Genomic DNA, 22743 nt, shown 5'->3' on the forward strand with positions numbered 1-22743 from the left:
ATTTCCAGGTCTTTGAATATGAAAAATATTAAAAAGTTTTCCTTGTGAGCTCGGGGTTTCAAAGAGGATCCCTTTGGAAAGTTGGCAAATACTTTCCTGGCATGAGGATTGGTGTATTTTTTTTTCCCCTCCACCCAAAGCTATGACAGGGTGGAGTATACTTCCGTGAAATTGCATGTTTCCAAAATAGAATTCACTGTTACATTTTACTGCCGTTAGAATTGAATCTCTAATCAAAAATAAGCAAAAACCCAACATTCTAGAAATAGAATTTCAGCTCGTATTCTCTAATTTCGTCTTCATACAGGATGGAATTATCATACTTGACAAAAGTGCCTTTTGAGCAAAAATGTACCAAACAAACAGTTTCCAAAGTGGTTCACATTTCATTCTCGTTTCTGCAGTCTCACATCGTCACATCCACAGTCTCGTGTGGTAGTAACAGCGTATCATTAACTCCGTTCAGATTCTCGCATAGTCTGGATGGCTTCCAGGAAAGAGCTCTGCCTCTTCAGCCTCTCGTTCTTCAGCCTGCGTCCAACCTGAATGACCGGGAACAATGCTGCTGTTCCTTGCTAGTGAATTGGAACACACTGTTGCCTGGAATGGAATGGATCTGTACTAGAACTTCCTCACATGTTGTAGAAGTGATAACTGTAGGTGAAAGTTGGAATCGGCAGGATGAGAAAAACTACGATTATTTCGCTGACTTCTGCAAGTTACATTCCTAAAGGGCCCTGCATGATCAAAGGCTCTAGATATGGCAGATAATGCTAGGGTAACACCTTTTAAAAAGCTTCACTCTTTGGTTCTTAAAAGCTGAGCCGTTAGTGCACTGGAGAGAGAACCATGGCGTCAGTGGTCCAAGAGACGAAGCGCGCCCCTGTTGACAGTCATCAACCTCTCCAGGATATCCCTCGGCTCCTAACCAACTTCTGTGCACAGGAAGTGGTTAATAAGTGTGAATATCCACATTTCTCCTGGGCTTGTAGAACAGAAAATGAGTCAGAACCACTCAAGATGGCAGGGAGTGGATGCTAATAGAAGAGATTCAGCGTTGTAGGATTAGGAGAAGGGGGTGAACTTTACCACTTTTCCTGCCTTGAAATTGTATGTTCTGGTTTGGTTTTGGTTGGTTGGTTGGTTGGTTGGTTGGCCTTTCTTTTCCTTTTCCTTTTTCTTTTTTCTTTCCTGTCTTTCCTTTCCTTTCCTTTTCTTTCTTTCTTTCTTTCTTTCTTTCTTCTTTCTCTTTCTTTCTTTGTTTCTTTGTTTCTTCTTTCTCTTTCTTTTTTCTTTCTTCTTTCTCTTTCTTTCTTTTTTCTTTCTTTCTTTTTCTTTCTTTCTCTTTCTTTTTCTTTCTTTCTTTCTTTCTATTTTTTCTTTCTTTCTCTTTCTTTCTTTTTCTTTCTTTCTCTTTCTTTTTCTTTCTTTCTTTTTTTCTCTTTTTTCTTCCTTTCTTTTTTCTTTCTCTTTCTTTTTTCTTTCTTTCTTTCTTTCTTTCTTTCTTTCTTTTTCTTTCTTTCTTTTTTCTTTCTCTTTCTTTCTTTCTTTCTTTCTCTTTTTTTCTTTCTTTCTCTTTCTTTCTTTCTTTCTTTCTTTCTTTCTTTCTTTTTCTTTCTTTCTCTTTTTTCTTTCTTTCTTTCTTTCTCTTTCTTTTTCTTTCTTTTTCTTTCTTTTTCTTTCTTTCTTTCTCTTTCTTTTTCTCTTTCTTTCTTTCTTTTTCTCTTTCTTTCTTTCTTTCTTTCTAATCCCATTCCCATTGCACTTTTCTGCAGTAAACTTAAGATTCCTTCCTATCCCGAAATTCTGGGTTTTGTGTTGTTGTTGTTGTTTGGTTGTTTTGTTTACTCGGTTCCGATGTCCTTTACTTTCCTGAAGAAAGCCGCAGCGGGATCCTCTGGCAGTAAGGTGAAGTAACACTTCCTCATAGTTCTTTTCTTCTGATTCCCCCACTTTTGAAAGCGTGATCTTCAGAGTCTAAATGGCTCCTCTTCAAAGGTCTATCTCCTTTCACAATGAACTCTTGACACCTAAAAGATCCTTTGATGACTTGGGACCCTCTTGCTTTCCTAGGTTTCCACAAGGAGGTGTTCAGTTATCTAAGAACTGGCCCGGTTATAAGCCTGAAAGATCTTCCATGAAAGACTCATGGGCAATTCTTAGTCTCTCTCTCTCTCTCTTTTTTTTTTTTTTGCCTTCAATTTTATTTTTGGTGTTGTACATTATATAGGTCTAGACAAATATAACAATATATATCATTATAAGGATATGTATCAGTATAAGGATATATATTATTATAATATCATCTGTTCACTAAAAATTTCACTAAAAATATTTCCTAAAAGTCCTCTGAGCTCTTTCTGTTCATTTTTCCCCTCCCCCAACAACCCTTGGCAACTGCTGATCTTTTTATTGTGTCCATAGTTTTGCTTCAGAATGTCATATAGTTGGCATCATAGAGTATGTAGTTTTCTTTGGTTGCCTTCTTTCACTTAGTAAAGTGCATTTGAGTTTCCACCATGTCTATTTGTGACTTGATCACTCACTTTTTTTATTTTACTATCTTTATTTTTATTTTTTTACCATTTTATTTATTTTTTAAATTTACATTCCAAGTTAGTTAGCAGATACAGTTCTTAGTCTCTGGAAGTGAAAGTTACCTCATACAAATGAGTGGAACTTTTACTGTTTCCTTGAGGTACAAGGCAGGTGCCAGAGGAAAACCAAGAGTCAGGCTAGGGCACAAGGAAAGAACATGGCAGACGATACTAAGGAAGAGCCTTGAGGGAAGGGAACACAAACAGGAAATGTGCTGGGTTACATGGAATGGGAAGTAAGCTTCCACAGCCCATGTTTTCCCTCCTGGTTCAAGTTCTACTGAGCTTCCCCCAGGAGATGAACTAATAGTGTGCATCAGATTGCATTTTTAGACACAAATCTGCTCTTCAAGTGAGGCTATAGAACCTGAGCTTTGCCCATCATTGGCAGGGTGCATGTGCCTTGAGGCAAAGGCACTAACGTAAACCATTTCTGTTGGAGCTCTTGGTTTGCCGAATAAAACCATGGAACCTCAGATCCTCAACATGTACCATGTGCAGAACTTGCTACCTTTTCCCCCTTGGGATGGGAGAAAAGTGGGCAGAGAGCAGGCCCTTATATTATGCGAGCGCATGGGACCACGCTTCTGTAGTGTTAACTCACCTCGGGTGAAACGTTTGGAGAGGTGGAGCTTGAATACACTTGAGCCTGGGGACAGAACTTGAGTGAACAGGTGAAAGAAGAAAACCAGAAGATAACATGTGGCATATTTTAACTGTAGCAATCCAGATTTCTTTAGTCTGTGATGTTTCGATTTACTCTTGGTGTTTCTTTAACTTCATACACAATTATTGCTTCAAAATGTTTTCATTTACTCTGATTCTCTGCTGTGAATAATGAAGAGACAGGCTATGACTTCCCCTTTTCTTTCCATCAAACACGATTGTCCAAAACTCTGCCCCTGCCTCCATCCCCAGGCAGTGCCTTCACTTTCACAGGGTTTTAAGAAATATCCTACCTAGTATTTCCTCCTTACTGATTGCGCACTGTCAGAAACTGCTACTTCATTACCAAAGACTTTTAACCACATGTTCTTATATGTAACCTGTATTCCTATTTGTTGGGATTTAGAATCCATGATGCTTCTCACCAGCTAAGGATATATATAGTAACTAGGTGAGACAGAGCCCTGCCCACTGACCTCAGGGCACGGAGTGGGCACAGAGATTTTCTACACATACCAGGGACTTGTCTCTGAGAATCAGCACAGGCACTTATATACATTTCTATTTTTAAAAATTTTTTTAATGTTTATTTATTTTTGAGAGGGGGAGAGACAAAGCACCAGTGGGGGAGGGGCAGAGAGAGGGGGAGACAGAATCCAATCCAAAGCAGGCTCCAGGCTCCAAGCTGTCAGCACAGAGCCCGACACAGGGCTCGAACTCATGAACCGTGAGATCATGACCTGAGCCGAAGTCGGACACTTAACCGACTGAGCCACCCAGGTGCCCCAGTATACATTTCTTGATGTGGACGGGAAGTAAAACTCTTGATTCAGTAGTGGAGCCTGTAAAAAGATTATGAATATTTTAGGTGAAAGTTAGGCTGGGTGTAGGAAGAACAGGGTGTTTTTCTATTACATGCTAAGTTTTACAAAAAAGAAGTCTTAAATAACTCAGTGTTGGTCCTTCTGATTTGAGTATAGGTTTTCCCCACCAGAGCCTGACATGGTTGTCTCTACCCTGACCAGCAGACCCAAGAGGAGAGAAGAAATAGAGACTCTATTAGAGGAGACAGGGAGCCTGAGTCCTTCCCTCAAATAGGCATTGGATTGATATGTAATGATATCCATGATAACAAGGTAGAGATAGCAATAATTAGCTCTCAGTGTTCGTTGCCTCTCTCTAAAAGAGTTGAGCTTTGGATCACTCTTGAACTCCCTGCATTGACATGTCCAAGTTTAGAAAAAGTAGAAAGTCATGGTTACCAAGAGCAGAAAGGTTGTTAGCATTTGCCAATAATTGGTGCTAGGAAAAGTCTGTTGTAGAGGTGACTGTTTTAAGAGTATGGTCAAGGGAAGTGGAGTCCTAGGAAGAAAGGTTTGGGGTGAGGAGATATCTAAATGTGTAGGTAATTCTAAGAATACAGTTTTATTGGCAAGGAAACAATACACTGTATTTATTGGTTTCTGAGAGCAGTGGTCTACTTTGAGGTTTGATGTTGTACATGGGCACATTATGTTCACCTGTGCTATGCTGGCTTGAGAATGTGCTTTAGGTTGGATTTTTGTGAGCCACAGACCTGTAGGGTTAGCCTCGCTCTCAGAAGCTCTATCCTATCCATTAGCAGAATGCCAAATTATTTGGCCTCTTTGTGTTCTGCTCTACCAAACTTTTGAGTTTAAAAAAAAAGAAAAAATGACATGTTTCTAGAACTTTTTTTGGGAATGCCCCACTGTTGAATGTAGGCTGGGCAGCTGTGTTGCTGTGGGCAGCCAGGTGTGGAAGAACATTTTTATTCCTGATGTCTGTGACGCGGAATGGGTCCTTATCAGTATTTCATCCTGCGGACCTACACTGAAGTGATTTGATGAGGATGTTCTCAAACTGAGAATGCATGGGATGTGGCACCTGCCACATCAAAGAAAGATAAACACGGGAAGAGGGCACTTTCCATCTTTAATACAGCTGACCTTTAGCAGCATCACCTGTGCGTCCCGCTGTGCACACAGAGTTTGATACAGCAAGACATCGATGTTGTGGGAACATGTTCCAAGTATGTGTTTTTAAGGTTATTTGTTCCTCTGTTCCCATAAACAGGTATCAGTATTACCTGCAAGTCAAAAAGGACGTGCTTGAAGGGCGATTGCGGTGTGCGTTGGAGCAGGTGATCCGACTGGCCGGCTTGGCCGTGCAAGGTAAGGAGCATGGCGGCCGGCCCACGAGATCGCATTTTCTGTTTGCCGTGTTGCTGGCCTCTCTGAGAAAAAAAGTGCATTTACTGAAACGATCCCTCGGTAACTCTCACTTTTCATTTCAAGAGACGTTAAAAACGCGGACATAGTGATTTCTGGTGGCAGGCTGGTGGACTTCGCAAGGCTGCTTGCAAATTGCTCACGCTTGTATAATTGTAGTTTTATTTGAAGAAATAGCAGCTTCCATCCTGACTTTAATTAAAGCTACATGCAGGGTTTGTGGAACATTTTCTCAGAATGATTCCACTGCCCAGTGTGGTCATATTTTGTGGCTTCATGTCGTGACTCTTTGACTTTCACATCAGTTTCAAGTGTGATAGCTTTAAATATTGCAGTCTAATTTATACTCACACACTTAAAGAGAGGAACATATGTATATGTATGTGTAATGACATCGATAGATAGATAGATAGATAGATAGATAGATAGATAGATATTGCGAAGCAACAAACACATAGTGAAGTACCTTCATCTTTCAATCTATCCTACTTCGAGTTATGGGAGTGATTGTTTTTACCATTTCTAAGTTGTTACATATATTTTTACATATATTTATGTAAAATATGTCACATGACTTTTACATATATTTATACATTACTCTTAACTGAGTGGTGCCTTAATTGCCTTTAGTCATATTGGAAACAAGAAGATAAAATAGAATTTTTTAAAAGAAACAGGTTTCCCTTTCAGAGACTGTGTTCTTTAAAATCACTTCGTGTCCAGACGGAATGCCAGCCGCCAAGCCCTTGCTGTGAGGACTGTTGTTGTAGAAGCTGTGAACTGAACTTCCCATCCCAAATTCTGAACTGAAGTTGAACCTTTTGGGTTCTAGAATGTCTAAAGAGGCAGACGTCCTTTGATCTCTTTCATCCCGGAGTATTAGCAGTTTAGCAATTTTTGTTGGACGTACGACTCCAGTAGTTAGCTATCGTTACCTTGTGGATGAAAATACACAAAATATGTTTGTATCCCATCTCTCCGCTTAAAGACTGGAAAGGAAAGGAACGGTGCCCAGAACAATACGAAAGAACAGTTAGTGGTCATGAAAGAAAGATCATCAAAATGAAGGAGAAGACCCCCTTTAGTAGGAAGAAGAGAGAGAAGATCCACTGTGTCCCTCCTCTGCAAGTTGGATCTTTCTCTTTTTAAAAAGTTTTCTCCTTTCTTCACTTTATTACTCGTTTTGGCCTCTTACTCTTCAATCCCTGGCTTTATCACAGGCCTCCTGGATCCTGGAAGATCCTGGTGTGACAGCTTTCAGGCTAAAGGAAGTTGGCGAACTAACTCTCTGTTCGCTGGGGTCTTGAAGCCAGCCATTCCCCTAGCTCTCGTATGTGTAAAATAATTTTCCCAAGAACCCTTGTTGGGCCCTTAGGAAGACACATCCACTTAGTTATACGTCGTGATGAAATACAGTAACTGATGAGTAAATTTGAAGACAGGCCGAGCATGTGATTGTTGCCGTCCTGAATGCCTCACCTAATTGCTCATTAGTTAAATGCTGAGTTTCTTAGGTACGTCTCTGTCTTCTCAGCAACGTGTGGACGCTGGCCTTGTGTGTGGACTCTTGCATTCTGTATCTCTTGTACCCCAAAGATACCTGCACCCATTTCTGCCTGATGCCAGATTTTTTGCATGAAATTAAGTCTGTATGCAGTTTGATCTTTTTTGAGAGCAGGTAGGATTAGATGCAAGGCATGTATAGATTGATAATACAGACACAGTTTCTTTTTGCATGTGCTCAGACATCCCGTGGTGAGATGAAAACAGGACAAAACAGAATTTTTGGCATCTTGCAACATGTCAGCTTGTTTAGGAGGTGTAAAAATGTGCAGGGTTGCTTGCCAATGGTGATTTACGGTGGGAATTTCCAGCTGCAAATATATGAAAAGTTGCAGATGGGTTTGGCTCTTCAGTTCTCCCAATTAACCTTGAGTTAAAAAGCCCCCTTGGCAGATATTCTTAAGATAATGTGTTGGTGCATATTTAACAAAAACATAAGTATAGGTTTGTTTCAAATTTTTAAAATAGCTCAGGGATCGCTTTCAAATTTCCCCATTTTTTTCCCCTAGAAAATTGTGTAATAGGGCTCACATGCTGATATTTACAGTATTGCTAAGTAAAAGTGGTAACAATATCAAACATGTCGTGGCACCGTTTTTTTTTTTTTATCGAATAGTGAAGAAATAGGACGAAGTGGGAATAATAAATGTGGCGATAATTTTACCCTTGCTTTATTCCATCTTTAATTTCATATAATAAATACTACCCTTCCCCCCACTTTTCTTCTCAGCTGATTTTGGAGACTACAATCAGTTTGATTCTCAAGATTTCCTCAGAGAATATGTGCTGTTTCCTATGGTAAGTGTGATTTCCTTTTTCTTAATTAATTTTCTACCTTCTCTGGGTGTTTAATTGTTTCCTTTGAAAATCTCAGAGGATTTTACATACGTATATTTCCCCAGGGAGGAAAGTCCATGCATTTATAAAGTGGGGACGCATTTTATAAACAAACACTGAAAAAGGTACTTCTTCCCGCCTCCTCAAGGCACCTCTCTGTCCCGACACCCCTCTCCCCAGTCCCCGTGTCCACCTCTCCAGGGCCATGGCATTCTTCTTAACTTTCTGAACATATCAAGTTTGTTCCCATCCCAGAACCTTCGTCCTTGGGTTTCCTGTGCCTTCAGTACTGTGCTCCAGATCTTTCTGTGACTTGACATTGAAATCTTGAGTCAGATATCACCTCCTCAAAGACGACTCCCTTTTCCTTGACCACCTGTATGATACACTCCAGCCATCAACCACTTCCTGCTAAATCACCTTCTATGTGCATTCTTCAGGGCCCTTTCAGTATCTAAACGTGTTCAGTGTTGACGGATTGTCAGCCGGGACGTCAGCTCTGTGGTCCATAGGCAGATACCCTTTCTGTCTTGTTACTGTTAACTGGCGTATATTCTGCACTCGTGAAATTTCATTGAATGAGTCAATGGAGTCAAATGCCCAGTCTTGGGTTAAATTAGGAACGAGGCTAGGTTTTAATCCCGGGAGAATGTATGTTTGCTGTTTGGAAGCTTTGGGGTAAATGAGAAGAGTTTTAATGAGGAGGAATTAAAATGTTTGAAAAGCTATACCTGCTGCAGTATCCTGGCTCTGATTTTAGAAACGCTGATCATTCATCACTTATTTTTTTATCAACTGTTTTGCCCAAAGCACTGGCCTGGGTAACTAACTACCAGGAAATAAAGTTATATAAGAAACGGTGGTTGTTCTCAGGGAAGCGGCCGAATAGTTGAGTAAATAGGAAGTTTGCAAAATCAGAATGCAAAGCCAAGAGTAATAAAGTGCAGTCAGGATTTTATGTGGAGAGAGGTTACCTCTGCTGGGGGCGGGGGGGTTAGGAAAGGCTTAAAGACTAATGGTGGGCGAGTTGTGTCTCAGAGGGTGGGCAGGATTGCAGCAGGCAGACAGGTAGGGAACAAGGAATGATCTAGACAGGGAGGGAAAGAGCAGGGGCAGGGTGGCATGAGTGATCGTGTAAGAGTCTGTGGTGAATCTGACTGTTGCTCAGGAGTGGCAGAGGGGAGTGGCAGCAGATGAGATGAAACATCTCAGGGCTAAGAACCCGTGGACTCTGGGGATTTATAGACCCCACACTTTGAGAACCGCTGGATTAGAGCAGTAAGACCGTTTGTGAAAGGAGGTCAGATGAGAATCATGGTGCTCTGGGCAGGAGGTGATTTAGGTATTATGAGTGACAAGAAGAACACGAAAGCAAAGCAAGAGATATTTTGGAAATCAAACGAGCAGAACTTGGCATCCAGTTGGCTGTGGCACATGGGAGAAAGTAGTGTGTCTGGTGACAAGGGTTCAAGTTTTGAAAGACTAGCATATGTAAGGCTGTAGTCATTATCCCTGTCAGGGCTTGAGATGAGCTTAGGTTGCCGCATACTTAACCTTTATTCTTACAGGTTAGGGAAATACTGTGAGATCTCTATGGTTTCATGAATAACTCTGTCCTTATTCTTCTTCCCGCCAAGAAAACATCTGTATCGTCTGATAAATCTGTTGTTTTTCATGCCTTGTTAACTCTACCCATCAAATCGACCTGCATTCAAAGAGATTAGCATGTTACTTGGCGCAGAAGCTCTTCATAGGATTTGGTGTCAACATGCTTGAACCAACATCTCTAACATCTCAGAGCTTCCCCAGCGTGCTCGGGGAGACGAAAGTGAGGCTCACACCTTAGAATTTTAGAGAGCGTGCCTTTTTATGCTAGTGGAGATAATCAATTGGGTTGAGAATTTTCCACAATTTTTTTTTCACCTTTGTCTCCTAAAATGCTCTTACTCACCTAGTCTTTGGGCAGAGACCAGGCTTAGGTGCTATTTAGAATTTTTTATGGTGATTGCCAGCATGATACTTACGAGTCTGTAGATGTTAGAATGCTTTGGCAGGTCCCAGTGCTGTCTGTGAAGGCTGGAAGCAGTTGTGTATCATACCTTTTCCGGAATATGACGGTCTCCACTGGGCTGTGAGCAAATCAGATACCTGAACAGCATAGACCTCGTTAAATCTCACAGTGAACGAACGAATATGGATATGTTATTCTCGGATCCAAACTTCCCCTCCTTGGGATAGTGGCTACATACATTGTGACATGTGGCTGGCGATATACATTCAAATTGAAGTTAGTTAAAGTTAAATAAAATTAAAAATTCAGTTCCTCAGTTGCCTTAGCTACATTTAAAAAGCACTCAGTAGGGGTGCCTGGGTGGCTCAGTTGGTTAAGCGACCGACTCTTGAGTTTGGCTCAGGTCAAGCTCTCATGGTTTGTGAATTTGAGCCTCACATCAGGCTCTGTGCTGGCAGTGTGGAGCCTGCTTGGGGTTCTCTCTCTCTCTCTCTCTCTCTCTCTCTCTCTCTCTCTCTGTCTCCCTCTCTCTCTTTGCCCCTCCCTCCCTCTCTCTCTCTCTCTGTCAAAATATATACACTTTAAAAAAAAATAAAAACATTCAGTAGCCACGTGTGGCTAACCCTGCTGTACTAGAAAGCTTGGATATAGAACATTTCCATCATTGCAGAAAGTCTTGTTGGACAGCACTGAAGACACTGTGACAGAAGCTGATGTCAGTGTGTATATCTGAATTGTGGATGTTCCTGGGCTTCTGCCCTGTCATTCTGCCCCATGTCGTACCCTGGATACATTGTGGCCTGTGGTCAGGTGGCTTACACTATAGGAGCCAAGCATTCTGTGCCCGTGTCCTGGCTGCCATTTACCGGCTATGTGAACTTGGGCCGTTATTTGATGTAGTTTATTTTAAAATTTGATTATTTGTCTCACCAAAGCCTCCATTTTCTCATCTAAAAATGAGGATAGCATGCCTACGCCAGCTGGGATAACTAAAGGAGAGAATGCACGTGAAGTACATTACTTGGCACACGGTGAATTCTCAGGAAGTAGTTGTCCTTGTCATTGCCATCGTTATCGTCTTATGATTAGCATGACCCTCTTGTCTCTGGCATGCAAGCACAAGGAGGCTGAAGACTGTGCTTTTCGGGCAGCAACACTCCACGAATTTTGAAATGTAAGCAGAGGACAGGCAGAAGGTGCAAACGATCATTAACCTTCTCTGTGTGATTAGAAACTCCGGTTTGAGGACGTGAAACTTTGTTGCCTCCTGAGTTGCCTGTTGAGTTTAGTTCAATAAGCATTTATTGATCACTTACTGCATATGGAGAGCTTATAAGTGGGCATCATGTGGGGCGCCTGGGTGGCGCAGTCGGTTAAGCGTCCGACTTCAGCCAGGTCACGATCTCGCGGTTCGTGAGTTCGAGCCCCGCGTCAGGCTCTGGGCTGATGGCTCAGAGCCTGGAGCCTGTTTCCGACTCTGTGTCTCCCTCTCTCTCTGCCCCTCCCCCGTTCATGCTCTGTCTCTCTCTGTCCCAAAAATAAATAAACATTGAAAAAAAAAATTAAAAAAAATAAATAAGTGGGCATCATGTAAGAGCCCCGTGATAGGCCCGTAAGTGATGTGGAGAAGAGCTGGTGCCGTTAGGGGCCTGTCTGTGATGAAGAAGAGGGAGGGTGAAGGAGGAAGGGTCAGATGAGCATCCGGATAACTGTGTAAGAGAGACAGTAGGCCAGCCGTGGGGAGGGCTGTATGAGCCACACTCAGAGTGGAAGAGGAAAGGCTTACTACATCCGGCATGGGGGAATATGGAAGTCCCGTCAAGGGAACGGTAGTTGAGACGAAACCTGAAGGACAGGGTGACGTTTCACTCAGTGTGATGGGCCCCTGGTGTTTCTTCCAGGAAGGCTCAGCATGAGTGTGTCAGGAGACATACAAGCATTCTGTTAGGAAGAAGGGTTTGCCTGAGGCCTTGAACCTTTGAGAGAGGAGGCCTGGAAGGGAAGGCCGGGTCACGCCGAAGAATGGTCTGAATGCCAGGCCCAGGTGTTGACCTAATTGAGCAGGCAGTGGGGAGCCATGGAAGGTTGTAAACCTTCTGCGAGATTCCACTGGAGAATTCAAAGAGAAGACTACATTCCTTTGGTGGGGGAGGGAAGATGGGATGAATGGCCTTGTTTGATCTTACAAAAGCAACCGAATTCGTCAAATGGCATTTCTGAGGCAGAGCGAGGAACAAAGCGAAGTACACAGGGCACTCCACAGGTGTGCCGCTGTGTACAGGCATGCACTCTGCCATTTTTCATTCACGCAGGGCCGCTCGCGCCTTCCCTGTGGCAGGCCGCATACCTCAGGGAGGCCCCACACGCAGATGGAGGCGCTCGAATGGAGTGGGATAGCAGAGGCGCACCTTTGGGCTTTTCTCCTTTCAAAGTAGGAAGCTGAGGTTTCATGGGGCACTTTCTGATCTTCGCTTACCTTTCTTTATTTTCTCCTACGGCCACATGCCTTTCATTAGCTTTTCACAATTAGTACCGCATTAAGACTACCACTCAATACCTGGATGCACACCCATCGCGCCCGTGTGCAAGCCACGCGGCATCTTTGCTGTTCCCTGTCGTGGACTTGAGTCATTTCAGTGGATGGCTCGACAGGAAAACAGCAAATTAATCAGTTAATGCACGGAAAATAAGAGCTGCCTCCACCTTCTCCGAGGTTTCTTGTGACCATCTGCAGGGCTATACAATTTCCAGCACCTGATTTACACCCTCATTTTCTGGATTTAAAAGATACTGATTTTTCATGTTTCCCTGATTCAAGATGGGATGTTTCTTGCAGTTTTGAGGTGTACCTTTTTTGGGGGTAGGGTTTCATCCACGGAAAATTGTTAAATTGGAGGCCATCTTGGTATAGATGGTATTCTCGAATCCAGGGAATCGGCATTTGGGATGTTTTCTGCCAAACTTCAGCCCCCAGCCCTCCACCCTCAGTGTCTACGATGAGCCTCAGAGGGCCTCACCAGGACACGTAGCTCAGAGGCCCTTCTGACACTCCTTCTGGAGCTCAGAGGGAAGTGGCGCGTATATCTCTGCCCTCGTCGGTGCTTATCGACCTGGGGCAGATGGTGTGGAACCAGCCCCTAGGAAGGTCTGAGGCAGCTGGCCCTCGGCTTGAGCCTCCCCAGGCTACCACAAGGAATTCGGGGAGCTCTGGAATCACCACGCCTGTCAGAGTCTCAGGAACTGGTTGCTCTGGTCTCCCTGTCTTGGAATTACTCCTTCAGACCGTCCATCCCAGACAGTTCTGTGCTGGTAAACGTGTAACAATCCCTGATACATTCCCACTGTCAGCGGAGGGGTGTTGGGAAGAGGTATGTGCGATCGGCTCTAACACCACGGGAGCCACAGGTCCCAGGGCCCTGGGATTTAGGTGCTGGAGACACCAGCGGGTTCCCACACACCGTTAGCTTATAGAACTCCCTACTTGCAGCCATCATGGCCTCTGCTCCCAAGGGTCTGTCAAGTAACATCTGAATGAGCCCTCTCTGCCTTCTGTAGCTCTGAATTAGTGCCCGGATATTGTGGTGGTGGACAAAAAGGCCAGGCACAGCCCCTTGCTAGGCTCAGCTTTTGAAAGGATAATGGGCTGGAAATTCATACCCCGATTGTTAAAAATACGTAAGTACTGACAAAGCAGTTTCAATAAAAGTGAGTCTGGGAGGCAGACAAAGAAGAAGAAGGTAAATGAAAAAAGAGCTATTCCTATACCCTCCAGAATTTAGGTGGCTACCCAAACTATGCCTTGAAAGAGGCATGTTAGTTATAAGTGGAGAACCTAAGTTATAGTGGAGAGCTATGTTCTAAAAGTAACAACAGACCGTCAGCCCGAAAATGGACAACTTTCAATTTGAAGGAGTAAAGGGGAGATGGATGAAGTGAGGCTAATCAGGAAAACCTTCTGGAGAACAGAGCTCCTAAGGTTTGTTCCTAACAAACAGCAAATGACCTCAACTGCTTCTGTTTTGATAGGATTTGGCCCTGGAGGAGGCCGTTCTGGAGGAGCTGACCCAGAAGGTAGCCCAAGAACACAAAGCCCACAGGTAGGGCCCGCCAAGGCGCTTGGCTCCCACCCCCGGCCCCCGGCTGTGCTCTATCCTGCACATGGCTCAGCCCTGTTCCCAGAGGCGCAAATAGATTCAAAAACTATGTGCTTGCCCTGCCTCCCCTTTCTCCTGTTCTTTTTTTTTTTTTTCTTTCTCTCCCTTTCTTTTTTCCTTATCTTCTTTCCACACCAGCAAGCCCACATAGATGTGAAGCTGTTAGCCAGGAGAACTCTTCTCTCTGACCTTCCAAAAACTCTGTTGCCAGAGCTGGGGAGACTGGGGCTGCTTGAGTTAAGAGTGAAGACCTAAAAGATCTGCTTTGGATGGGAAAGTCAAGGTCAAGAGGGAGAGGAGGCCCTGAAAACTTGTTATCAGGGCTACGTGGAGCTCTCTGGGACCAGTGGAAAACGAGCAGCCTTCCTTCCGACCTCAGAGGACCTGTGCAGTGGTCCTAAGCTCTCTCTCGTTTTGGCCACTTGGCTCCCAAAATAGCATCCTCATAAACTTTTTCCTTGTTTCTTAACAGTGGAGATTTTTTTTCCTAGGTGGGAGAAAATAACTTTTTTTTTTTTTTTTAAAGCAAGCAGCATTATTCACAGGGATGTCTGGAATAATTAGTGTTTATAGGGCTGTGGCTCTTAATTAAATACTTTACCTTCCTCTGATTCTTCCCCGTTGAGTAAAGGCTGGTAGGGAATACGTTAATGAATTACTTAGTAATGTACCGCGTCCTCACAGTTGGGTGATGATTGCTCTTCCCAGAACTGGAGCTAAACCACAGCTCTGGAATTTGCCATCAGGAGGGTCGGACCTTCCACTGCCTTTGTTGCTCTTAACCATTTCCTTCTTTGACGCTGTTTCGGTTTTAGTGGAATCCTGCCCTCAGAAGCCGAGCTCATGTACATCAACGAGGTGGAACGTTTGGATGGATTTGGACAGGAGATCTTCCCTGTGAAGGTAACATACCCTGGCCTGTCCTCACTTCAGCTTTCTCAGAATGGCTCAGGTGGTTGGAAAACTAGTGATAGGCAACCGACCAGAGCGACCTGGCTTCCTTATCGCTACGTGGCATTAGATGGCGAGTCCTGCTTACTTTAGGTAAAGCAAACACTTCTTCTTAACTAAGAGACTTTGAAGTTTTCCATGGTCTTGGGCAGAATATCTTGTTTGTAAGACAACCGTCTGAGTGAGTACCAGACATACACCAGCCCATCCACCAGCCCTGGGAAGGTATGCGGTCACGTCCAGTTCTGTGACAGGAAAGCAGCTATTAATATGAAGACCCTACCCAATAGTTTTCTTTATTCGCTGCTTCTCTCCTCTCTTTGAGCTGATACAGGGATCATCGCTTGTGAGGCAGAGTGAAACCTGTCCTGTATGCAAGCGCACTTTCTTTCTCGAGTTCTATAGAGCCTCCATTGTGGGTTTCCAGCCCCTCAGGTGTTTTCTGGAAACCGTGCCTGGGAAACTGTTACAGCACATCACATCCTTTGCAACAGATCCACCTCCTGAAGTGGGTGTGGTTGGGGAGGGGGGGTCACGGTGCATGGTCATTTATAGAGTTGGGCCCGTACTCCAAACTCATTTTCTTCTCTCTACTGACCCACTCTGCGAAAAGACGGAGTTTTGTCAGAAACCGAAAGCAACTGGCACATTTCTGCAATTTGGGAGATGGTGCAATTTTAGCACAAACGTTTCATTCTAAACTGGCTCCGCTGGCTGTTTTATAAGTGTTCTGTTCCTCCTCTGCTGCACGCTTGCAATTTGCCTTAATGAGAACTGCCCATGTGCATCAAGTAGAACGAGCAGGGTGGCCGCAGCTTGTGGAAAGGGCTAAATGGCTCTTTTTTAGGTTTGTTTAATTTTCTTGTGCTTCTCTAATGGCCACCCTTCGTAGGGTTGTAATCCATTTTCCTTGCGATAATGCCTTATGAAGCCATCTGCATCCCACTTACATTTCAGCAGCCCATATATAGTCATGATATTCTGGGCCATTGAAAAACCAGGGTAAACTTCTCTCCACTTCCAGAAAACTGACTCCTCAGTCCCAGGAAGTCGGGGGTTTCGTTGTGCTCATTTACTCGTGTTGTTTTTGGTCATTCTGGGCTGTGGGAAACAAGAGCAGTGGAGATAGTGTTGAAATCCACTGTGCCCGTTCCCCGATGCACTTTCTGGTATGTTCTTTTGTGGGAAGAGCACAAGGCAGGTACTGTCTACCTTGGTCCGAGTGGGCAGACAGGCACTGCTGACTCACTGCCTGTGCGTGTGACTTAGCTGGGTGTCTTCTGTTTCCCCACGTGTCTGTTCATGACTAAGGTGGCCACCTACCGACCACCTGACATCCCCGGAGACAAGGATGACGGGAGGGGCAGCAGGACCGGTGGGGCGGTGCCGTGATCAGCTCTGAGATAGGTGAAAAGGCAGGCAGGAGAGTGTGCAGGGGCAGACCGAGTAGTGATGGAGCCCCAAGGAACGTACACGGGCTTGCTATGGATACGTTTTAGGGAAGAACATTTCCACGTAGCGTGGGCTTATCCACGAGCGATTCTTCAAAGTTTCTCAAGGCCGGAGGAGTACCAGTCCACTTCCTGACAGGTCCGCCCCTCCCGCCTCCACACACACAGGTGGGCCGCTGCCTCGGTGGCTCCCTGCGTTGTCAGAGCGCGGGGACACAGAGAGGGTGCTTGTGTCTGGAGCCTCGATCCTTAGCCGAGTGGGACACCAAGCCCCTAAGGTTTGACCGATGCAGCGTCTGGGCCTCGGTCCTATGTTTTCTCCATTGCTCGGCCCTGGTGAACTGCTCCTGCCGCGCCCCCACCCCTACTGGCCCGCTGCACCAATGGATCTACTGGCAGAGTGCCCCAGGAAGGCTCTCTGTAGGATTTTCTTTCCGCTTCGCCTCTCCACTTCTCCTGACTTCTTTTCTCACAAGTGTTTTTCTGCATGTCACCTGCCTTGTAACTGCTCCTGACAACCGAGGCACTTCCTTTCCTTCCCTCTCCACCCTCTCCCAACCCTGTCTCTGCTTTGCATCCAGCCGTTGTCTTGACCTCGCTCTGTCCCTGTTAGAAGAGCCCTGTTCTAATGTGCGCTTTGCCGGGCGAGCTGGAGAGACGTCCCTGTGATGGGGCGCTGTTGTCTGTGTGTCTTATACGGGATCAAGGGTTCTGAGGAATGCAGACATCCTTCTCTTCCATCCCGTGTCTAGTCATGCGCGCCTCTCTGCTCCCTCCACAAGGAAGGTATCCCCCAGGGAAAGCAGGGGGCTGTGACAGTTTATTCCCCGGATGGTGAGCCTTGTTCCTGCTCTGCTCCCAAGCACGCCGGCAGCAGGTTGGGCTCTCCCAGACAGGAGGCTGGAAGCATCTGACCGGACCAGGAGACCAGACTTGAAGATAAGTCATCCGGGCTTCCTCAGCACAGGGCCCAGCAGATTTCCCGACAGCTCTGTAGTCCTCGCGCCCCTCCTGTGCTCATGAAGCTCCCAGCCAGCGCTTAGCGTCCCTCTCTGGAACATGAATATGTGGCCCAGCATCACCCCACAGGGTGTCCTTACAGGAATGACAGAGGCCAACGCAAAGAAAACGAAGCGGCCTGGAAGACGTAGAGACTCTGCCGGGTGAAGAACTCCCCGCCCAAAATACCATCCTATGAGTCTCCACTATATTACATCTTTCAAGGAATAGATTGCTTTTAAAAGAGAAGGTTCAGAAAATCATTTAAAAAAAAAAGAAAAAAAAGAAAGGAAAGAAAAACTCTCAGAAATTAAAAATGTGATATCAGAAATGGAAAATGTAATAGGTTGCAAGACAAAATTAAGAAAATCTCACCAAAAAGTGAAGTTTGGAACGTGGGAGGTGGGAGATAAAATTAGAAGGCCAGCCCAGGATGTCCAACAGTGGAATAATGGGAGTTCCAGAAGTGAACAGAGGAAACAAAGCTAGTAATTCGAGAAAGTATCCCAGGACTGAGGGGCATGAGGCTCTAAATTGAAACACCAAGCACAGTGGATGCAAATAGACACACACTAGGGCATTAGGCAGGGGAAGTTGATGTCTGTAGGGAGAGGAAATGGTGGGAACAAGTCTGCTGTTGGCTTCTTCTAAAGAGGCTGCAAACAATATGCTCAGTTCTTCAAACTGCGGGCTTATATAATCACACGTGTAGAAACGCATACGTAATCAAACTACACACACGTATAATTTTGATTTAGAAAAAACGTAAAAAAGATACTAATAGACGCTCGTGAAAGATGAGATCTTAAGTGCCCCCAAATCTGAGACAATCCTAAAAATCTCTCTCGGACAGGCAACGTGTAGTGACAAATTCAGATAAAAGATGCATGTATATGTGTATAGTCCACTAGGCTGTGCAGCGGCGTGAGTCCCTTCAGGACCAAGTTGCCTTTCGTCCGGATGCTGTCTGTGATTCTTTCATTTATGGGCAGGAAACGGGGTGTGGCCCCCCGGGTGAGCTGCGGCCCACGTGCTCGGTTCTGCCAGGTCGCCGGTGATCTGTTTCATCACGCCGCTCTTCTGTTGATCTTACGCAGGACAATCATGGAAACAGTGTGCAGCTGGGCATTTTCTTTATGGGCATTTTCGTGAGAAACAGAATTGGAAGACAAGCAGTGATACACAGGTAGTCTTCTTCATATCTTTTTCCTTTTTTCTTTTTCCCCTTGAGGGACTCTCGAAAACCCTGCTGAGTAGGACAGGTATCCCAGCGAGTTGAGAGCCAGATGGTGGGTCACCACTGAGCTTTTCTCAATTCAGAGAAGATCAGCCCTCTGTGCGATTCGAGCGCTGATGGAGAAATGCATCTCACTTCTCCTGGAGGCCCGTTTGGGGGTGGGGACTCTCACCTGAGTCCAGGAAAGGTGCCCTGGAGCCAGAGACCTGGAGCTAAACTCTGTGAGTCTGGTTGGAAGCAGGCCGTCCGGTCAGTCCTTCAGTCCAGAGTGGCTTCTTCCCATTTTCCATCGCCCTCCGCCTAACCACATGTGCTAGAAGAGGGAGGACTGATTTTTATATTAAAAATATAATGTATTTATGAAAGTGCATTTTGAAAAGCATTGAGTGTGTTACCATGAATTAAAGGAATTTGGTACTTTTTCATCATTTTGCATTTTAGAATTCTTTTTCTAATGCTTATTTATTTTAGAGAGAGTGCAAGCAGGGAAGGGGCAGAGAGAGAGAGAGGGAGACACAGAATCCAAAGGCGGCTCCAGGCTCTGAGCTGTCAATGCAGAGCCCGACGTGGGGCTCAAACTCATGAACCGCTACATCATGACCTGAGCCGAAGTTGGATGCTTCGCCGACTGAGCCACCTAGGCACCTCTCATTATTTTGCATTTTAAGCCCTCTTCTCCGTTTAACGTGAGAGACCAGTGTCTCCTCGGGTCACGTGTCCGGGAGCTTGCTCGTGTTGGCATCCGTAGTTGCTACCGTGGTGTCAGTGATCTCAAAAGCTGCATCCTTGCTTTCATTTACAAGGGCAGTGTGGCCAGTTATTTACTGGAAGACGAGCTGTCTTGTACATGCATCTGGTAGGCATAGCTGTGCACCTAGGCCAGATCATCAAAGACAGCTCTTAGAGTCAAAGCAAAGTCCACCTTCTGGGCGTGGATCTTGCCCAGCTGTGTACTCTCTGGATCAGCAGTTGATCTGGGTCATTTTGCAAGTATTTTCCCACCAAAAGCTTCCTAATTGGCTTCCCCCCAAACCCCGCCCCCCTCTGCCGCTAGGTCCCCACCCTGCCATTATTTTTGTTCATTTATTTTTTTCTTGCTCTGTGAAAGGGGACATTATTGAAACAGGAGTAGGGGGAAGATCTTGGTGGCTGCAGAATAAGCTTTTTGACTTTTGGACATATTCAGTCAACTCCATACACGTACAATAAGTTACAAATTGGTCAAGCAAAATGCATAAATTAGGCAGCGATATAACTATGAATTTTTATGCCCATTTAAAGCTGTTCGGGCATTTTGTCCCACACAGTTCTTCATAGCTGAATCAATGCTTCATTTTCTCCTTGAGCCTGGAGAAGTAGACAAGTCTTACGTTTCAGTTGTGGAGGTTAAATAGAAGAAAATAGCAGTTTGAAACTCTGCTGATGGTAAGCCACTCATAGGCTTGCTTCGGTTCCTTAGGAACTGCTTCCGGACTTCTCCCTCCAGTCCTATCTCGAAACCCCTACAGGCTGGGAATTTGCTTCTGCCATGGTCTGCCATGGTGTCATGGTAACGATGCCCCTAGGGGAAGTTGCATGGTGGAGGAGGAGTGGATCCAGAGTTTTGGCAGTCGGTTTGAAGGAATGGAGCCTGAGGAAACCAAATAGCTCTTATCTCTCGAGACCTTCATTGAGGAGCCTGTAGCTCTGGGTCGTGTAGATGTAATCTCTTGGAATTGTAAGTCAACCGACAGCTCTACTGATCACCTGTAGAGAGTATGGCCCCAGCAGATGTACGTAAACACAGTTGGTCCTGGAATAATGGAAAGGTGACTGGAGGAATGCCCGTAAGCCCCAGTATGGAACTCGTGCATCCCCAGTGAGCAGAGTGAACGTGGCTAAGTCCTGTACTCGTTTGTGCCTCGATTGTCTCATCTCTAAAGGAGGAACAAAAATAGCTGCCTTGTCGACCTTAGAGAGTCGATAAAGGAACCGTACTCTATACAGATGGGAGGCAATATTACTACTTTTAATTCTCTCAGCCAACATCCATTGCATGTTGAATGCCGGGTGCTTGGCTCCGTGCTTGGAACACAGACACGAAGACAGCAGAATCTCTAGGCATGGCGTCTTTGGGCTAGTCTGGCTTAGTTTGGGCTCTAGTCACAGAGGTCAACAGTTGTAATACCACGTGGTGACCGATAGGGAACTATACGCATGCGTGTTGTCGGGACGAGAAAGAGAGAAGGTGACTTCTGAGCTAAGTCTTGAAGGAATCATCTAGGCAGAGAATAGGGCAGTGAAGGTTGGCATGAAGAGGGAATTGTAGATCGGGGCACAGAGTGAAGGTAGACAGTAGTAAGAGGCGGCTACAAACTGACTCCAGGCAGAATGGGAAACTACAGCTTACCTTCCCGGGCACTTTCTCTTGGTGGCGTCATCAGTCTGTAGCCTACGCTGCAACACGGAATCTATGTGGATTCTTTGGCCTAGATTCCCGGAAACACGTGACTTTGAAATAATATGCTCCTCCATATGCTTTGCAGTTTGGAAATGTGAAAAACAAGGCAGACGTTCCTTGAACGTTTTCCTCATAACTAGTCATAAAGGAAAGTACACCTTATGAACAGCAGTATCCAGATTTACGTTATACGGTTTCCTTAGCTATTTAAGTTTGACCCGGGGTGTGTTTTCTTTATTTTTTTGCTTGGAGAGAAGGCACATTTAGTTTTTGAAACTATAGTTAAATCGTAATTTGTAAAACGAGACTCACCAGCAGTGATGACCCTCCTGTGCTGATTCATAACTGCCTGGAACCTGCCTGGCAAACCCAGTTGTTTTTCTTGTGACCAGGTGGAATGACATCGGGAATATCACACACAACAAGTCGACTATTCTGGTGGAGCTCATCAACAAAGAAGAGACGGCCCTCTTTCACACGGTAAGCAAAATGGAACGATGGGGGCAGGGTCCGACAGACAGCTTGCCGTGTGACCTCTCAACTCACCACATCCCTTCTTTGCTCTCTGCGTCGTGAGAGACTAAATGTTCTACTGAACCCGTAACCGTCCACCTCTCGCCCAGTGCTGTCATTACTCATTTCCAGGTAGTGGTGGTGATTTCCCGTTCAGAACGCCAGGTTTCCAAGCCGAGTTTGGACTCGGGGATTTCGGTTCCTCCACCTGCTGTGTTTGGGGTGGATCCCATTGTCTGGCGTGCTGCGTTCCTCCGCGCTCAAGTTACAGCCCACATCCAGTAACCCCCCGATTATATTGCACAGCATTTTCTTTTGCTGGTGGACCTGGATTTTCTCCCCCCAGCCGCACAGCCCAAGCCTAATCTGAAGTAATCTGAGTGATCTTCCTTCTGTTGAGGGCCCTCTTGAGAGCCAGGGCTGTCCGTGCACCTCGCTGCCTCTCAGTGATGCTTGGTGTTCATTCCGTGCTCTGTCTTGATCCTTATTTATTTTTAAAGCATCTGGTTTGGAATTGTGTGAAGATATGCCAGCCCATGGTGTAAGCCCAGTGCCCTGAGTATGGAAGATTCTTAAACAGATTGTCTGCCATCCTTGGGTGGGCTTCCTAGCCCAGCTTGCTGCAGAATTTCAGCACACCGGTTTGCTGCTCGGGGGGCTATTTTGTGTGTGGCCTGACGATACGAAGGAATGTGGCCCTGTTCGGGGGAATCCTAGGGAGATGCGTTTATAATCAAATACATGTTTTATTTGTTTTTTTTCTCTGCCTCTTCTTTTCCAAGGACGATCTTGAAAATGCCAAGTATATCTCTCGGTTGTTTGCTACGCGGCACAAGTTTTACAAACAAAACAAAATCTGCACTGAGTAAGTAAGCCGTCTGTCCACCTTCTCACTGGAAGGCCTGGTCAGATTAAATCCATGTGCTTTAGGGATGTCGTAGATGGCGTCTGCCGTTCGCTCTTTTCCCTCCTTCCTCGTGGAAGCTGACCAGGCAGGAGGGAAAGAACTTTAATGACGAAGGCCGTCTGGCACAGCGCGTGCGCCTGGAGAGAAAATAACTCACAAATTGACTGT

General features: G+C 45.3%; 1 protein-coding gene across 3 annotated transcripts in view; it reads left to right on the plus strand.

Moving 5' to 3' along the window:
• The window catches only part of PTPN14 (protein tyrosine phosphatase non-receptor type 14), a 181499-nt gene that overhangs the window by 119063 nt on the left and 39693 nt on the right, over nt 1–22743 (plus strand). For all 3 annotated transcript variants that reach the window (XM_043569056.1, XM_043569059.1, XM_043569058.1), the window contains exons 4-10: nt 5358–5455; nt 7806–7873; nt 13950–14020; nt 14893–14980; nt 18576–18664; nt 21548–21635; nt 22451–22533. In XM_043569056.1, the coding sequence (XP_043424991.1) occupies nt 5358–5455; nt 7806–7873; nt 13950–14020; nt 14893–14980; nt 18576–18664; nt 21548–21635; nt 22451–22533 (585 nt within the window). The remainder of the gene's footprint in view (nt 1–5357; nt 5456–7805; nt 7874–13949; nt 14021–14892; nt 14981–18575; nt 18665–21547; nt 21636–22450; nt 22534–22743) is intronic.

This window comes from Prionailurus bengalensis, chromosome E4 (assembly GCF_016509475.1).
Source record: "Prionailurus bengalensis isolate Pbe53 chromosome E4, Fcat_Pben_1.1_paternal_pri, whole genome shotgun sequence".
In the NCBI taxonomy this organism is placed as follows: domain Eukaryota; kingdom Metazoa; phylum Chordata; class Mammalia; order Carnivora; family Felidae; genus Prionailurus; species Prionailurus bengalensis.